General features: G+C 43.1%; 1 protein-coding gene across 1 annotated transcript in view; it reads right to left on the bottom strand.

Annotated features, from left to right (window-relative positions):
• LOC142760513 (tumor protein D52-like) overlaps nucleotides 1-18926 on the bottom strand; it is a 63669-nt gene that overhangs the window by 15237 nt on the left and 29506 nt on the right. The window contains exon 2 of the mRNA XM_075863711.1: nucleotides 6060-6175. Within this exon, the coding sequence (XP_075719826.1) occupies nucleotides 6060-6175 (116 nt within the window). The remainder of the gene's footprint in view (nucleotides 1-6059; nucleotides 6176-18926) is intronic.

The raw sequence follows: 18926 nt of genomic DNA, 5'->3' as shown, positions 1-18926 counted from the left end.
GCAGCCCCCATAGGGAAGAAAAAGTGTAAAAATAAAAAAAAGTAACACACAAACACACAAATTAATCCAAACGTTTTTAATAAAGCACTAACATCTCTAACATATTTAAAAAATATATTTGGTGACACTGTTCCTTTAAGGACTATTTTGAACAAGAACAATCCTGATCACACCTCTTTCATATAGAGCTCGTTCATACAGATTTTCTCCCATATAAATTAAAATTACAAATTGCTAATAAAATAGAATGATGATACTTATTGATGATTGATTTATTTATTTTTATCACAAATTCATCCCTTGCTTAGATCTCTTTCAGCAGTAGAGGCCAGGACATACAGTTAGGTCCAGAATTATTTGGACAGTGACACAGACTTCATGATTTGGGCTCTGCATGCCACCACATTGGACTTGAAATGAAACAACTGAAATGCAATTGAAGTGAAGACTTTCAGGTTTAATTCAGGGAGTTAAACAAAAATATCCTGTGAAGCGTTTGGGAATTGCAACCATTTTTCTACACAGCCTCCTCATTTCAGGGCCTCAAAAGTAATTGGACAAATTAACATTACCATAAATTAAATGTTTTTTTTTAATACTTTATAGAGAATCCTTTGCAGGCAATGACTGCCTGAAGTCTGGAACCCTTGGACATCACCAAGCGCTGGGTTTCCTCCTTTGTGATGCTTTGCCCGGCCTTTACTGCAGCTGTCTTCAGTTGTTGCTTGCTTGTGGGTCTTTCTGCCTTAAGTTTTGTGTTAAGCAAGTGAAATGAACGCTCGATCGGGTTGAGATCTGGTGATTGACGTGGCCATTGCAGAATATTCCACTTCTTTGCCTTTAAAAACTCCTGAGTTGCTTTCGCAGTATGTTTTTCGGTCATTGTCCATCTGTAGTGTGAAGCGGTGTCCAATCAACCTTGCTGCATTTGGTTGAATTTGAGCAGAAAGTATATCCCTGAACACTTCAGAATTCATCCGGCTGCTTCTGTCTTCAGTCACATCATGAATAAACACTAGTGACCCAGCGCCCTTGGCAGCCATGCATGCCCATGCCATCACACTGCCTCCACCATGTTTTACAGGGGATGTGGTGTGCTTTGGATCATGAGTCGTTCCAAGCCCTCTCCATACTTTCTACCTCCCATCATTCTGATACAGGTTGTGTAATGACGGGGTAGGGAGACAGACAGGTGAGCCCTAATCTACCCGCCACTCAGTCCGTGCCTACTTGCACGGCCCATCCTAGGCGACGGCGTACAACTGGGCAACGGTCCCTACGCTCAATATGTGCACGACAGACAAACAGACAAGGGTACATAGAAGCTAAGGGAAATGTGGCAGTTGCCCACGGCAACATCGTGAGCAACAGACGTAGAGAATGAGCTGAGTCAAACCAGGAGTGAACGAGGTACCAAACGCAGAGCAGGAGCGTAGTCAGTAAAGCCAGGGTCAAAATGAAGCAAGGTCAATAATAATAGCAGGAGCAGCAGAGCCAGGAAACAGGATAGAATCACAGGCAAAAACAAGCAGGAAATGAAGGTATAAATAGACCGAGGGCGGGAGCTAAAACCGTCTAGCTAGGCTGTTATAGGTTCTCCCACTCCTGAGTCTACCAGCCTGAGTGGTAGCAGATCGAGTCACTCTATCAGACCTAGGAGCAGGTGCAGACTGATTAACCACGGGCGTCGACACAGAAGCTGTGTCTGGCAGATCCTTTACAGGTAGATCTTAGTTTCTGTTACGTCCAGGGCCGGGGATCGCCGTTCTAACTCACCCCCTGACGATCCCGGCCATGGACACCTCTCTGCTCGGCGTCCTCCTCCCTCTGGCAGGCGCCGGCACTGTCTTCCGGATCCTCGCGCCGTTCCCCGCAGGGCGCGCGTGCCCGCGCGTGCACGGCCTTAAAGGGCCAGTACGCGTCCAGCTGCCAGTAATCAGTTATTAGCCCAAATGGCTGCTGGACTATAAAAATGAGCTCTGCCCACTGGTTCCATGCCTGAGCGTTGTTGTATACCCTAGTCTGTCTTGCTAAAGGTCTCCCAGTGTTTTCCAGTTCCCAGTGTTGCCCGTTCCTGCTGCCTGTACCCTGTATCCCGTACTATCGTTACCTGCTGTGAAAGCCAAGTCGTGTCTTCCGCCGCATCCGCGGCGTCACCTGCTGTGAATGCCAAGTCGTGGCATCCGCGGCGTCACCTGCTGTGAAAGCCAAGTCGTGCCTACCCGCTGCATCCGCGGCGTCACCTGCTGTGAAAGCCAAGTCGTGCCTTCCCGCTTCATCTGTCCAAAGAATGCTGTTCCAGAACTGGGCTGGCTTCTCTAGATGTTGTTTGGCAAAGTCTAATCTGGCCTTTCTATTTTTGAGGGTGATTAATGGTTTGCACCATGTGGTGAACTTGAACCTCTGTATTTGCTCTCATTAAGTCTTCTCTTTAGACCTCATGCACACTTCCTTCACATCCGTTTTTGACGGATCCGTGTGCCCGTTTTGTTATCCGCGTGATCTCCGTGTGCACTCCATGTTTCCGTTTCCGAGCGCCGAACATGGTACTGTCCAGGGTGCTGAAAGAGCATGGTTGTTCAGCGCTAGTCACTGTACAGGGTGCTGAAAGAGTTAATGGGTTGCACTGATCGGCGGTAACTCTTTCAGCACCCTGGACAGTGACTAGCGCTGAAGAATGACCATGCTCTGCGCTCGCAAAATACAATTCTAATTAAATAAAAAATAAAAAAATCAGTTCATACTTACCCAGAACTCCCTGCTTTTTCCTCCTGTCCTGCCTCCTGGGATGACGTTTCATCCCATGTCACCGCTGCAGCCAATCACAGGCTGTAGTGGCGTTCACATGGGATAAAAGTCATAACAGAATGCCGGACTGGATGGCGTCGGAAGGCCGGCCTCCTGGGATGACGCGTCATCTCATGTGACCGCCTCTGCAGCCAATCACAGGCTGCAGCGGCCACATGGACTGCATACAGGAAGGTCGGACTGGAGGAAGAAGAGGGACTCGTCACCAAGACAACGACCGAGGTACGTATGAACTGCTTTTTATTTTATTTTTATCAGCAACCTCTTCTCTCTATCAGTGCTGTATAGAGAGAAGTGGCTACCGATTAGTGTAATGTCTTTAATGTACTTCTGCCCGCCCGGCCGTTGCTAGGCAACGGCTCTGTCACACACGGACGGCACACGGATGCCTTCCTTTGACTTGCATGTCCCTCACGTTCATGGAATCTCGGACCAAAGTAGGACATGCTCCACTTTTGTCGGAATAGAGCAACGGGACCGTCAAAAACACTGAAGTGTGCATGGCCCCATTGAAATGAATGGGTCAGGGTGCTAGCCATCAGAAAAACAGCTAGCATCCTGAAGGAAAAGACTGAAGTGGGCATGAAGCCTTATGGTAGATTTAGATACTGATACACCTATTTCCAGGAGAGTGTTCTTCACTTGGGCAGATTTTGTGAACGGGTTTTTCTTTACCATGGATAGGATTCTGCGATCATCCACCACTGTGATCTTCTGTGGACGTCCAGGCCTTTTGGAGTTCACGAGATCACCAGTGCGATCTTTTTTTTTCAAGAATTTACCAAACTGTTGATTTGGCCACTCCTAACATTTGTGCTATCTCTCTGATGGATTTCTTCATTTTTTTCAGCCTAACGATGGTCTGTTTCACTTGCATTGAGAGCTCCTTTGACTCCATGTTGTGGATTCACAGCAACAGCTTGCAAATGCCACACCTGGAATCAACTCCAGACCTTTTACCTGCTTAATTGACGATGGATTAACAAGGGAATAGCCCATGCAGCCCATTAAATAGCTTTCGAGATATTTGTCCAATTACCTTTGGTCCCTTGAAAAAGAGGCAGCTACATATTAAAGAGCTGTAATTCCTAAACCCTTCCTCAAGTTAGGATGTGAATACCCTCAAATTAAAGCTGAGGGTCTGAACTTTAAGCCCATATTGATTATATAACTATATTCAATATGTTTTTGGTAAACAGCTAAAATGTCAAAACTTATGTCACTGTACAAATAATTCTGGACCTAACTGTATGTAAAGAAAAGTATACGCATAGGGATTAAGAAAGTATCCTCGGAAACACACCCTGTACTGAAAACTTAGCTTGGCCAAATTCAAACATACCCAATGATGTTTCATAACTTTAAGACCCACAAATATTTTAGCTAAACTTCATACATTCTATTCAATCTTAGGATATGTTCACACGGGGTGGATACGCTTCAGATTTTACGTCCGGATTTGCGGGCAGTAAACATGAAGTGTATGACAGTAGCAGCAAAGTGGATGAGATTTTAACAAATCTCATCCATACAAATAAACGCAGAAATTGACATGGGGTGCATATTTTGAATCTGCAGCAAGTCAATTTATGTTGCAGATTTTTATAGTGGATTTCATTCTTTGCAATACATAGGGGGAAGTCCACGACAACATCTGCATGTAAATCATGTGGTATTTGCTACGGGTTCATCATAGAATTTGCGGCGAAAACCGCAACAGATTTTTTTCAGTTGCAAATCCAGTAAATGGACGTACCCAAACTCTAGATGTAAACAGCTCTACAATGATTCAAAGTTATCCTTTTTCCCCTTAACAGGAGGTTTTAGATGGGGAAAAAAACAATTATGGGCGTTTCTCAGGAGATGAACGCTTTACATTCTGGGAAAGTCCTCCACCTTGACTAACTGCCTGTCCCCTTGTATCAGACATGTTTACATCAATTGACCTAACATCCTTATCTATAGTGACCTTTAAGTCAACCTGGCCTTGTTTGTTCTTGCTTTGGCTGTTTTAACCCTTTAACTCTTATGCTTGAACAACAATCTGTGTCAGCTGGGGGAATTAAGGACAAATGCTCAATATGCACTGACAATGTCCTAGTGTTTACCACATTCCCATAAGGGACCCTTCCCAACCCCTTTAAAGATCTGGGACTTTTCATGAAGATTTCATGTTTTAAGATAAATAATTCTAAATATGTGACTAGTAATTTACCAGAATGCAATGTGCTTTTAAAGGCAAATTTTAACCTAAATGGAGTTGCCTTCAATACTTGAGAATCCGGTTAACCCAAATATACTATTAATATATTGCACACCTTACCCTCCCTCCACATTTAAGTTGATGAAGATCTACAATTGTGGAGATCATGACGCTCCAATCTATTGGATGCATCTTGAAACCTTACCTTCTATGTTGAAGCTGAATGATTATGTTTGCATATTGAGATAATAGAGGGACACCAATACACACTATCGCACCCACTCTCTGTCTCTCTCTCACTCATTCTGACCTCGGACACTCTCTCAGACATATTTCACACAAATGCTGCTTTGAGCTTGGTTCAGGCCTTAATTCACAGACAAGACTTTGATGGGCTTGCTCTAACTTTCATGATGAAATAAGTCTTTAGTTCTAATCAGATAATGAATATTAAGTGAAAAAATGAACAATATTTAACTCTGATGAGGATGGCATGGCATAGCTGAAGTCTTACAGGAGCACATCGGAGGTTGGTAATTTGCTCAAAAAAGCATCCAGGTAAGTTGACAGCTTGGAAGAGGTCTCTCTTTGGTTGCCCTGATTTTTACAGATTTTGCACATGGGTAATGTCGATTTTGAGCTTATAAAGGCTAATGTAAATAAGAGCTCTGCAAAGCACTTCCATCTGGTGCGCACCAGGCCATGTCTCAACCTCTAAGTGGTTTGATCATCATAGTTTGGTTAAAATATGATCATTTTCAAGAATAACATGAATTAACAGTAGCTAGCCTTCTTGTTAACAGTTTCCAGGTTGCTACAAGAGATTTTTGTACATCACAGTATAGCAAAAAAACACAAGTAATGAAGATATAATAGCAAGAGTAAAGTAACAATCATACCAATAAAAAATGTTTTCACTAGTTATTAAAAAGTTTAGCGAACAGGGAAATATGTAGTTGAAATATTGCTTAGTCAATTCATAGCATCTGTTCTGTTCCTACATTCTTAGAAAGAATGAAAATGTATAGAAGTATAAAGTGAAGACTACCTTGGCTAGCTCATTCTTTAACTCTTCTTTCTCTTCCTCGGATATTATTTCTGTATAGTCAATGTCAGCTGTCAGTTCCTCATCTGTTTCCTGCAGTGGCTGAGTATCCAAAAGATCTGTAAAGGAAATAAGCATGCTGATATAATCATAAACCATTCAAAACGGATGACATGCTCAAATGGTTGCAGGACAATATTATTGTGAATAGAAAGCCAAGCAAAGTTCACCACTAGAGAAGCTATGCATAGACATTAAATGTATAGTGCAAAATTTCATTGAAACAAAAATCTCATACAATGAGCCTCAATAATGAAAATTGGAGCAAACAAAAGCTGAAGGTATTGCGCTTAGTGACCAACCAGATTCCAGCTTACTAACCTGAGCCCAAAAAATGACAGCATGAGTCTGATTTAGTAAAATATCTAGTTTCTTGTTACCCTACTTTTCTTGTATGAGGCTCATTGTGTATTATTAAAATGTAGCGTAATTTTATCAAATGTAAATGTTATCCCACCAAAGATGATGATGAGCATGTTAAAAGTTAAGAATTTAGACCAAATGCCTTATTGATTTTTTTCGAGGCTAAATATCTTTTTATATTAGAGTTGTGGCTAGAATGTCATAACTTCTTAGAAACTCAATCAGAGATTGTTCTTTAGACTCCATAGATTAGTGTGTGTAATACCTGATTCAGCTTAAAAATTTTAAATAGGCACTGCACTTTGAACAAACTTTGCATAAATCAATAGTATAAGCCAATATAAAAAACTTGAATACATTTTATTAGAGAAAAATTACTCTCTTTCTACTTATAAGGCCCTTTCCTCCACTTCCCCTTCCTCCCGAATTGTGTTAGACCGGCTCTCAGCTCACTGATCAGGTTACAGCTGCCCATAGAAGTCTAAGGAGAGCGGAGGAGGGAGGAGAGCAGAAGCAGAGCTAGAGAGAGGCAGAGAGATGTGCAGCAGCTTCCTAGTAAGTGTTATATCTCACTCAAGTACTGGATTCTCAGCTACACTGCTCATTACCGCTGTATAATCACCTCCATGCTTCTGCAATTTCTATGTATGTGGTAGATAGAGATACGAGGATTCTCATCTTCTCTGTGTGCAGTGTATGGCAGACATGATAGCAGTTAGGCTCCGAACACTAGCTCAGAGACAACTGAGAAGTAGAGATAGAGCATGCAGAGAAAACTGCTAAAATATGTTTTATACAAGTCATATAAATAGCCATAAATAGTGTTACTCTTCATGTACACACATATGACTGCTTATTTTGAAAAGTCGTCTTACGTCATCTCAAAATGTATGTATGCTTTAACATTGTTTTCAAATTTGGCAAAATTTAGTATTGATACAAGGTCCAAGTAATGTAAACTATAAAATAATAAAACAAGTGGTTACTTTTTCATGTTAGGCCTCACGTACACGAACGTGTTTTTGAGTCTGCAATTCACCCGCAAATCTGCAGGTGAATTGCGGACCCATTCATTGCTATGGCACCATGCACACGACCTTGGTTTTCACGGTTCCTTCCAGGACCGCAAATATGAGCCGCAGAAACTCAGGACATTGCTTATTACAGCCTGCAAATTTGCTACAGACTTACCCATAGAAGTCAATGGGCCAGTTGGAACTGCGGATATACCTCCGTGTGACATCTGTAATTTTGCGGATTTGCGGAAGTGTTGCTAAGCGACGATAGGAAGTTTTCCTTGCACTTTTTCTCTATGATCCGCATTTTGTAGATGACACATGGATGCACTACGGATGACAATTCATCCGCGAAATACGGACCACGGTCCGGGAATTTGTGGACCAGAAAAACACTACGGTCGTGTGCATGAGGCCTTAATCTCATAAACACAACTATAAGGCCTCATGCACACGAACGTGCTTTTGCGGCCGCAATTCCCCCGAAAATCAAAGGGAGTATTGCGGCCCCATTAATTTCTATGGGCCCATGCACACGACCGTGGTTTCCACGGTCCATGCATGGCCCAGGAGCCTGGACCATAGAAAGAACGTATATGTCTTATTACAGCCGTGTTCTGCGGTCCAGGCTCATAGAAAATAATGGATGCGGTCATGTGCACGGCCCGCGATTTGCGGGCGGCTCACGGTGAAACTCCACGTCCGGCCGACCCGAAAATCACGGCCGTGCCCATGGCTACGGTCGTGTGCATGAGGAATTAGGCTGGGTTCACAGGATCTGCAACAAAATACAGGTTGTTTTTTTTTACAAACCCCAATCACAAACACAGTAAAAATCCGCAGTGGATTGTAGGCATGTTGCGTATTTTTACTGTATGCTATAATGGACCGTTTTGAGAGGGACATGTTTAGAACACCAAACCCCAGTAGTATAATGACATGGTTTACTGCCCTTAAATCTAGTGGTGACATGTTCCCCCTAATAAACATTATATGCTCTTTCTTAGGCTACATTCCGACGAGCGTGTGCAACTTCGGACGTGAAAAACAGATGTTTTTCACGTCCGAGGTGCGCCCGTGCGTGACGCGTTATCATGGATCCCTCATAGACTAGAGTCTATGGAGGGATGCATGAAAACGCAAGTAAATAGGACATGTCCTATTTTTCCACAGACCCTTCACACGCTCCATTGAAACAATGGCCATGTAAACGGCCCCATCGAAATACATGTGTCCGTGTGACGGCCATTGTTTTAACGGCCGTCATACGGACCAGTTACACGCTCGTCTGAATGAGCCCTAAGTCACATCAGCAGATGCTTTTCAAAGCATGCTCTGTATGCAAAAGAAGTTGCCTCTCGGCCTAAGGGCGGATTTACACGAACGTGTAATACGTCCGTCGCATGGACCTATGTTAGCCTATGGGGCCGTGCAGACAGTCCGTGATTTTTGCGCAGCGTGAGTCCGCTGCGTAAAACTCACGACATGTCCTATATTTCTGCGTTTTATGCGCATCACGCACCCATTGAAGTCAATGGGTGCATGAAAATCACGCGCACCACACGGAAGCACTTCCGTGGGACGCGCGGGATTCGCGCAACAGCAGTCAAAAGTATGATTGAAAACAGAAAAGCACCACGTGCTTTTCTGTTTTCAAACATACAAACAGAGTGTCATAATGGTAGCGGCTGCGCGAAAATCACGCAGCCACGCATGATATGCGGCTGACACACGGAGCTGTTAAGTGCCTTTTGCACACGCAAAACGGCACATTTTTTGTGCACGCAAAACGCACACGCTCGTGTAAATCCTCCCTTAATGGGGAAATATTTTCCTAACAGCATTTTTCCTGGGATTGAACTTGAGCTATGCTTAGCTTCTTTTCTATCTTCTCTACATATTGGTGCTTTGACAGGATACAGTAATCATATTTTCTTTATTCAGCTAATGAAAGCCAGAAGTAATGTGTGTTGAAGTGTTTTGCTCAACTCCACTATCCCCCGCCCACAATAGTACCTTCAAGGACTAATGTAATTAGGAACAGAGGCTCCCAGTGTGTAAAAACATAGGCAATGTACAGAATATAAACTCATAAGTACGACTCTTCCTGTTGAGATATTGCTATGTGTACAGTAATTTACAAGCAGTCTTACACAAAGAATATTCTTAAAACATACTTCAAGGGCTTATTTTCCACCTACCATCTAATTTCCAGAAGAGTAGGCACATATGTTCTGAGTTTCAATCCAGGCAATCTATACGGAATTTGGGTAACCCCCTTCTTAAAGACTAAGCACCTAATGTGAAGCCATACATATGGTATCAAACTGTTCTTTGTGCGATGTATACAGTTAATGGATATTACGGACATCAGGTAAACGGTAAGTACAAGGTAGCCAAGCTTGTGATATTTCCTACAGAAACATAACAGTATACTATGTAATTTCAAGGTCCAATATTTCCTACCGATTAAAGGTGTTGCCTAAGGCCTCATTTACACGAGCGTATTATACGCGCGTGCGACGCGCGTGCTTTTCACGCGTGTCGTACGCACCTATAATAGTCTATGGGGCTGTTTAGACGATGCGTGAATTTTGCGCAGCGTGAGTGCGTTGCGTAAAACTCACGACATGTTCTATATTCTTGCGTTTTTCACGCAACACGCACCCATTGACTTCAATGGGTGCGTGAAAACAACGCATGCCACACTGACGGTCCTGCGTTGCATGCGCGAAAATCACGCAAGAGCTGTCAAAAGGATGAATGTAAACAGAAAAGCACCACGTGCTTTTCTGGTTACAAACATCCAAACGGAGTGTCAAATTAGAGATGAGCGCACCGAACTTCACCGGGTTCGGCCGAACTCGTTTTAACCGAACCCGGCAAAAAATGTTCGGGTACGCGACGTCAGGAGACAGTCACTGCCCACGGTGCTGAAAGACTTAAACTGTTTCAGCACCATGGACAGTGACTTTCGATCACAATATACATATACGTGTAAAAAAAAAAAGAAGTTCTGACTTACCGAGAACTCCCGGCTTCTTCCTCCAGTCCGACCTCCCGGGATGACAATTCAGGCCAAGTGACAGCTGCAGCCAATCACAGGCCAAGCACAGGCTGCAGCCAATCACAGGCTGCAGCGGTCTCACGGCCTGCCGCGTCATCCTGGGAGGTGGGGCCGGATGACAAGAGAGGGACGCGTCACCAAGGCAACGGCCGGGAGACCGGACTGGAGGAAGCAGGCAGTTCATGGTAAGTGTGAACGTCTTTTTTTATTCACAGGTTGGTGTAGATTGTGATCGGCATTCACTGTCGAGGGTGCTGAAAGAGTTACTGCCGATCAGTTAGCTCTTTCAGCACCTTGGACAGTGACGGGCGTCGACTACCTCATCTCTATGATGGCGGCTGCGCGAAAATCACGCAGCCGCGCATCATACACGGATGACACACGGAGCTGTCAATTGCCTTTTGCGCACGCAAAACGCAGCGTTTTTTTGCGTGCGCAAAACGCACACGCTCGTGTAAATGAGGCCTAACTAAGACAACAACTTAAATAAATGCTGCCCTGGTATTTAGCTGATCGACACAGGACCTGCTCCTGGATTTACTGGCAATTGGCTGATAATACTGGGTCTGACAAAACAGTGCTGTGCAGTGAAGTGGCTGAAATGTATTTCTGTGTGGCGCCCAAATAAATCGCCAACCGAAGTCTTCCAGGGTAGGAGTTGCTCGTTCATCGGCTGATCGTATAGTTTAGGTAGCATAAGATATTATAGTTTTTGGCAGTATATCTCCCTGTGTAAACATGGAGATGTGCTGCCGGCATGATGGAAATGCATGGGGAAGAGCGATCGTAGTAACAATTGCTCGTCCCCATGCATAGCTCCTTGTGAAAGCAAACGAGCGCTGATCAATGAGCTATCTCGTGGATCTGCACTTGTTTTTACGCCCAATATCGGTTGATGTAAAAGGTCTCTAAGGGTATGTTCACACAACCTATTTTCGGCCTTTTTCGGGCCGTAAACACCCGAAAAATCGCTGAAAAATCGGAAGCAGAACGCCTTCAAACATCTGCCCATTGACTTCAATGGGAAAACGGCATTCTGTTTCAACGGAGCGTTTTTCGCAGCGTTTTTTTACGCATAAAAAAACGGCCGCGAAAAAGAAGTGCAGGATACTTCTTGGGACGTTTTTGGAGCTGTTTTCCATAGACTCTATTGAAAAAAGTTTCAAAAACGGCTGTAAAAAAACGCTGCGAAAATCGCGAGTGGCACAAAAAACGTCTGAAAATCAGGAGCTGTTTTCTATTGAAAACAGCTCCATATTTTGAGACATTTTTGACTGCGTATGAACATACCTTTAGGGCATGCCCCCACGTGGCGGTTTTCCACCGCAACTGTCCGCATCAATGCCGCACAGAATCTGCGTTGCAGATTCTGTGGCGTATCTGCCCAAAATGTGCAGTAAATTGATGCGGACTAGCTGCTGCGTATTGCGGTGAAAGTACTTCCCTTCTCTCTATCAGTGCAGGATAGAGAGAAGGGACAGCACTTTCCCTAGTGAAAGTAAAAGAATTTCATACTTACCGGCTGTTGTCTTGGTGACGCGTCCCTCTTTCGGCATCCAGTCCGACCTCCCTGGATGACGCGGCAGTCCATGTGACCGCTGCAGCCTGTGATTGGCTGCAGCCGTCACTTAGACTGAAACTTCATCCTGGGAAGCCGGACTGGAGAAAGAAGCAGGGAGTTCTCGGTAAGTATGAACTTTTTTTTACAGGTTGCTGTATATTGGGATCGGTAGTCGCTGTCCAGGGTGCTGAAACAGTTACTGCCGATCGCTTAACTCTTTCAGCACCATGGACAGTGACTATTTACTGACGTCGTCTAGCAACGCTCCCGTAATTACGGGTGCACACACATAATCACCCATAATTACGGGAGCCCCATTGACTTCCTCAGTCTGGCTGTAGACCTAGAAATACATAGGTCCAGCCAGAATGAAGAAATGTCATGTTAAAAAAGCAATACGCATCCGCAGCACATAACATGTGCATGACATCTGCGGACTTCATTGCGGAATTTAGAATCTCCATTGAAGTCAATGGAGAACTTCCGCAATGAGTCCGCAACCAGTCCGCAACATCCATTGTATGCTGCGGACACCAAATTCCGCACCGCAGCCTATGCTCCGCAGCGGAATTTTCAGCCTCGTCTAAACGAAGCCTACTAAAAAGAAATGGAAGGCAATGGAGAAACGGGTCCGCTGCGAATTAACGCTGCGGAGTGTCCGCAGCGGAATTCAAGAGCAATTCCGCCACGTGGGGCTTTGCCCTTAGTGTCCGCACTGGCGTCGGAACTACAAGTCACCAGCGCAACCACTTATTTGCTGGTTGTATTGGTGATGTCTAACTGCCCAGCGGTCCCAGCACCGGCATGAACACTTACTGTGCCTGAGTGAGAAACTAAACAGATTCTGGGTACTCCTCCACTATGCCTAGAGGATGTGGCGGTTGGTAGGGGTGACGGGAGACTTAAGGATTACAGCAGGACCAGGGAGGATATTATAATGAGGGCTTACTTTCATGAGCCTACCGGAGTCTTGGGCCCCCAGATTGCCCTCATTATAATTTGCCTCTGGCTGTAATTCCTAAACGGTAAATACAATATTTTTGTTACTATTTTGTTTTGTTATTTATCATTGCTTGCTTTTAAGTCTATAGTGGTGGTGTACAGAGGCTCAATTCCGAAAATTGTGTCACAATCCAAATACTTCTAGACCGGACTTCATGCCTGTGTTATGACTGACCTGATAGTTCTTTCTTCAACTTCTTAATACTTATATAAAACCTGGTAGATCCTGTAGGCTAAAAAACTTAATCATAAGGAATTACAGTGCTATGTGTAAATTTAAGATTATAAAAAAATGGAGGTTTCAATATTATCATTTATGTATTCACTGCCAACATATTTTGCACTCTGCACGTGTCACCTAAACTAGTTCACTTGCATCAAAGTGACCTTGTTATCTTCTCTTCTTACTGCCTGTCTCTATAAAGAGCATCCTGCCAGAATAATTCAGCAATTAGCATAACAACTCATCTAGGAGAACTCGTGGTAAAAAGTCCATAACAGATTTTTCTGTGTCTGCTGTTTTTATTTTTCTCTTGAATATCTATTTGCTTCTATCAAGATAAAACCAGATATATAAAACTACAGTACAATTCTTCCACTAATGTAGTCATGACTAATTTGCTTTGCATTATGTGAACCTCATTGAGTCGCAGCAAAGAGATGTTTTTTTGATTTTTATCAAATTAGCTGATTTTCATTAATCCCTTCAGCGTGTCCCCAATTTTGACCTTCCTACCAGAGCCTTATTTTTCAAATCTGGCATGTCTCACTTTATGTAGCAATAACTTTGGAATGCTTTTACCTATACAAGCGATTCTGAGATTGTTTTCTCGTGACACATTGGACTTTATGTTACTGGTAAAATTTGGTCAATACATTTAGAATTTAATTGTGAAAAACACCAAAATCTATCTAAAAATTAAAAAAATGAGCATTTTTATAAGTTTAAATGTATCTGCTTGTAAGACACATAGTAATGCCACACAAAATAGTTACTAGATCACATATCCCATATGTCTACTTTATGTTGGCATGGTTTTTTGAACATCATTTTATTTTTCTAGGACTTTGCAAGGCATAGAACTTTAGCAGAAATTTCCCACATTTTCAAGAAAATTTCAAAAGGCTATTTTTACAGGGACCAGTTCAGTTGTGATGTCACTTTGAGATGCTCATACAATACAAACCCCCATAAATTACCACATTTTAAATACTGCACCCCTCAAAGTATTCAAAACAGCATTTAGAACATTTCTTAACCCTTTAGGTGTTTCACAAGAATTAAAGCAAAATAGAGGCGAAATTTACAAATTTCATTTTTTTTGCAGAAATTCATTTTTAATCCATATTTTTCTGTAACACAAAAGGTTTTAGAAGAGAAACGCAACTCAATATTTATTGCCCAGTTTTTAGAAATATTCCACTGCGCTAGTGTACTACTGGACTGAAGCACAGGCTTCAGAAGATCGCATTGCAGGGGGTGCCGATTTGCTACAAACCACTAAGAGGCAGCGATCGCTTTTGATTCCTGTATCTAAGGGGTTAATGGCAGCGATCGGAGCTAGTTCAGGTCCCTGCCGTTACAGCAGGGTGTCAGCTGTAACATACAGCTGACACCCGCCGCTGATATCGGCTCATCTTCTAAGCCTGCGCCTTTTAGCCATCGCTATCAGAAGCCTTTTAGGCCCTGCCTCCAGACGGGGCTTAGGAGACTTCCATAGCCGGCAGACCGGGAGGCCAGTATTAGGCCTCCGGTTGCCATTGCAGTGATTGCCACCCTGGCAATCTCGTCGCTGGGCTAACAATTGGCTACAAACACCTTAAATGCAGTGGTGGCTTTTGACCGCTGCGTTTAAGTGGTTAATGACGGGGATCAGAGCTAACTGTGGACCACGCCATTACAGCAGGGTGTCGGCTGTAACATACCTGTTTGTTAGCTGGATGTATGGTTTTTATTTACCTCTTGTCAGCTCTTTATATGCAGCCAGAGCTCTACTATTTATTATTCAGTTCTGTGGCACGTTTTATGTCCACTTACCATTCCTGCAAAGGACTATGTACTTACCTCTCACTGCCATTAATGTGGGTTCTCTTTCTCCTTTTAAGTGTTTTTACATTTGTTTTTTATTATTTGTTATACAATAAAGCTTTTTTCTGATTAAATTGATGGATTTTTGTCCTGTGGATATTTTTCAGGGTTTATATTTTTTACGTATCCCCAGTTTTATTCTATTAAATATATAACAGAACAAGAGAAGGATCTGGATATTCTGGCTACATATAAACTAAACAGCAGTATTCAATGTCAAGCAGCAGATACAAAAACAGATGCGCCCCCATCATTTTTTTCAAAGGGCCATTCCATATGGGCAGCTGTACTTGGAACTGACACTAGTCCCATTCACTTTATAACAGCCACAACTATACATATGGCACTGTGCCTCATAGGGCGGTCGGAAACACCCAGACTAAACATTAATGGCCTATCCTAAGTCCCGGAGAACCCCTTTAAATAATCCCCATGTATAGAAGTCCCAAGTTGTGTGAGTATTATAAGTGATTGTTGTGCAAAAAGCTACCTGTGTGATCTACCCAATATAATGGAATGTAGTCAAATTATTGGACAAGAAAACATTTCCAAAGAAAGCACATAATGTGTGCATTAAATAAGGAATTGTATAGCAATTATTTGTACAGCCTTTATTTTAATTGCAAACAATCTGTAAAGGATCTGCCAGGCACAACTTCTGTGTCTACGCCCATAGGTAATCAGCCTGCACCTGAGTCTATGTCTCTGAGACTGACTCCATCTTCCACCACTCAGGATGGCAGGCTTAGGAGTGGGAGAGCCTATCGCAGCCTGGCCAGACGGAGCTAGCTCCCGCCCTCTGTCTATTTATACCTGCCTTTGCTGTTCCTCCTTTACTTGTGATTCTTCTCGTGTGGTTTCCTGGCCCAGCTACAGCTTCTAACTATTTGATCCTGCTCCATACTGACCCTGGCTTACTGACTACTCTCCTGCTCTGCGTTTGGTACCTCGTTCACTCCTGGTTTGACTCGGCTCGTTCACCACTCTTGTTGCTTATGGTGTTGCCGTGGGCAACTGCCCCATTTCCCTTAGCTTTGTGTACCCTTTTTCTGTTTGTCTCGTGCACTTACTGAGCGTAGGGACCACCGCCCAGTTGTACCCCGTCACCTAGGGCGGGTCGTTGCAAGTAGGCAGGGACAGAGTGGTAGATTAGGGCTCACTTGTCCGTTTCCCTACCCCCATCATTACACAATCCTCCAAAGAAAAACTTTGATTGAGAAAAGTACTCTGTAATCTTTACATTCTCAATTGTATTTCTCTAAAAAACTGTTCCTGCCAGCCTACCTTATGTAAATTCTCTGACGGAAAGTGTTTTGCTTTATAGCAGCTTAAAATAGTCAATTTTCTTGATGCCCTACAATAAATCTCTAAATTGTAAAATGCTGCCTCCTACTCACTATCCAGCCGCTCTGATACTTTGTGTTTCACACGTTCCAGTGAATGCTTAGCTGCTGGATGCCTGAAATAAAACTTACCTGCTGGAGGGGACAACACAATACATAGCTATGCCTTATTTGTTTCTCATACATTACTTACAAGCCATTTCAGAGGACAAGTTAGATTGGATTATTAAAAGATTAAATTGAGAGCTTTTCACCCTTAATGACATTAGTTATATTAACAGTACGACAAAGATTGTTCTTGTAAATGTATACGATCCAATATGCAGTTAGGTCCAGAATTATTTGGACAGTGACACAATCTTCATGATTTGGGTTCTGCATGCCACCGCATTGGATTTGAAATGAAACAACTGAGATACAATTGAAGTGAAGACTTTCAGGTTTAATTCAAGGGGTTCAACAAAAATATCCTGTGAAACGTTTAGGATTTGCAACCATTTTTCTACACAGCCTCCTCATTTCAGAGGTTCAAAAGTAATTGGACAAATTAACATTACCATAAATAAAATGTTTTTTTTAATACTTTGTAGAGAATCCTTTGCCGGTCAATGACTGCCTGGGTTTCCTCCTTTATGATGGATCCGCAGCATAATACAGTAGCAGCAGAGTAGATGAGATATGAACAAATCTCATTCACATGCTGCGTAAATAATAAGCGGAGAAACAGTTCAGAAATTGATCTGCAGTGCAGCTTTTTAATCTGCAGCATGTCAATTGTTTTGCGTAATCGCTGCTTTTTTGTTGCAGGTTTTCCCTATTGAGTTCAATGGGGACGTAAAACTCGCAACAAATTGCAGATCTTGCGATTTTTGCAGCAGAAAAGCTGCAAATCCGCTGCAAAAATCCCAACGCCGGAAAAAAAAACCCATCACATATACTTACCCAGAATCCTGTGCTTCTTAGTCCAGGCCGGCCTCCTGGGATGACGTTTTATCCCGTGTCACTGCTGCAGCCAATCACAAGCTGCAGCGGTCACATGGGATGAAACATCATCCCATGAGGCCGGACTGCAGGACGTTAGAAGGACGCGTCACCATTTATTTTTTTACGTGCAGTTTTTTGCAGCAGACATTCTGGCCGAAAATCGGTACCGCAATTTGTTGCGGTTTTTCGTCCAGAATTCCGTTCGGCGACCACGGCGAATACGCTGTGTGCTTTTATGCAGTGTATCTACCCTGTGTGAACATACCCTAATTGGATGGTCACACTTTTCTGCCACTGAAAATGTGTTGCACACTTCTGAATGGGGTTGTTTCTGCAGCATTTGTATGGATTTTTAGAGACCCTGTTTAGGTGTCTGGAACAGTTGCAGACATTTCTGCAGTAGCGCTTTAATCAGAAACTATAAGAGAAAGATAGGTAATAAAGCATTGCTTATTATTATTAATAATAATAATCTTTATATAGTGCCAACATATTCCGCAGCACTTTACAATTCAGAGGTTACAGGTACAGACAATGCTTTAGAATACAATTTCCCAATAACAACTGGTCCACAACGTCAAAAGTATCAATGCACAAAAGGAAAGAAGAATCAGCATTCAGCATCCAAAAAGGTAAAAGTTTTATTTATCCAACATATGCATTAGCTTATCTCAAGCAAAACTAAAGTTTAATTCCTCCACAAAAATATCCCAAACCCTTTACCAATCTGATAAAATCCCTAGCTCTATGTACATTCCCACCTATTTTTACTCTGCATTCTACCCCTAGTTATACCTCTGCCTAACTTAGTTATCTAAGGCCCCTATTTGAATTATGAGGCCTCATGCACACGACCGTAATGGTGTGCACGGCCATGATTTTCGGCTCGTACAGCCGCGGAGTTTCACCCGCGGGCCGCTCGCAAATCGCGGGCCGTACACATGGCCGCGTGCATTCATTTCTATGAGCCTGGACCGCAAAACACGGCAGTAATAAGACATGTCCTATCTTCTTGCGGTCCAGGCTCCTGGGCAATGCACGGACCGTGGAAACCACGGTCGTGTGCATGGGCCCATAGAAATTAATGGGGCCACAATTCACCCGCAGATTTGCAGGTGAATTGCGGCTGCAAAAATACATTCGTATGCATGGGGCCTTATCTGTGACCATGACAGTTTGGTCTGTTAGGAGACTAGAGTCTGTGGTCACTGAGACTGGAAGTGATGTCATCTGATTGACAGATGCTGACAGGTGGACATCTTCAGGAGAAAAAAAGGTCATCACAGACGAAAATTACTGCAATGTTATTACATTGTACATTATATATGTTACATAAGTCACATGTTGTTCTGTCACTGAACCTAGATTTTAAAGGTTCATTTTGA

Source organism: Rhinoderma darwinii, chromosome 4, assembly GCF_050947455.1.
Source record: "Rhinoderma darwinii isolate aRhiDar2 chromosome 4, aRhiDar2.hap1, whole genome shotgun sequence".
NCBI classification, from domain to species: Eukaryota; Metazoa; Chordata; class Amphibia; order Anura; family Rhinodermatidae; genus Rhinoderma; species Rhinoderma darwinii.
Note: the sequence above shows the minus strand (reverse complement) of the source record. Positions and strands in the feature narration are given on the sequence as shown.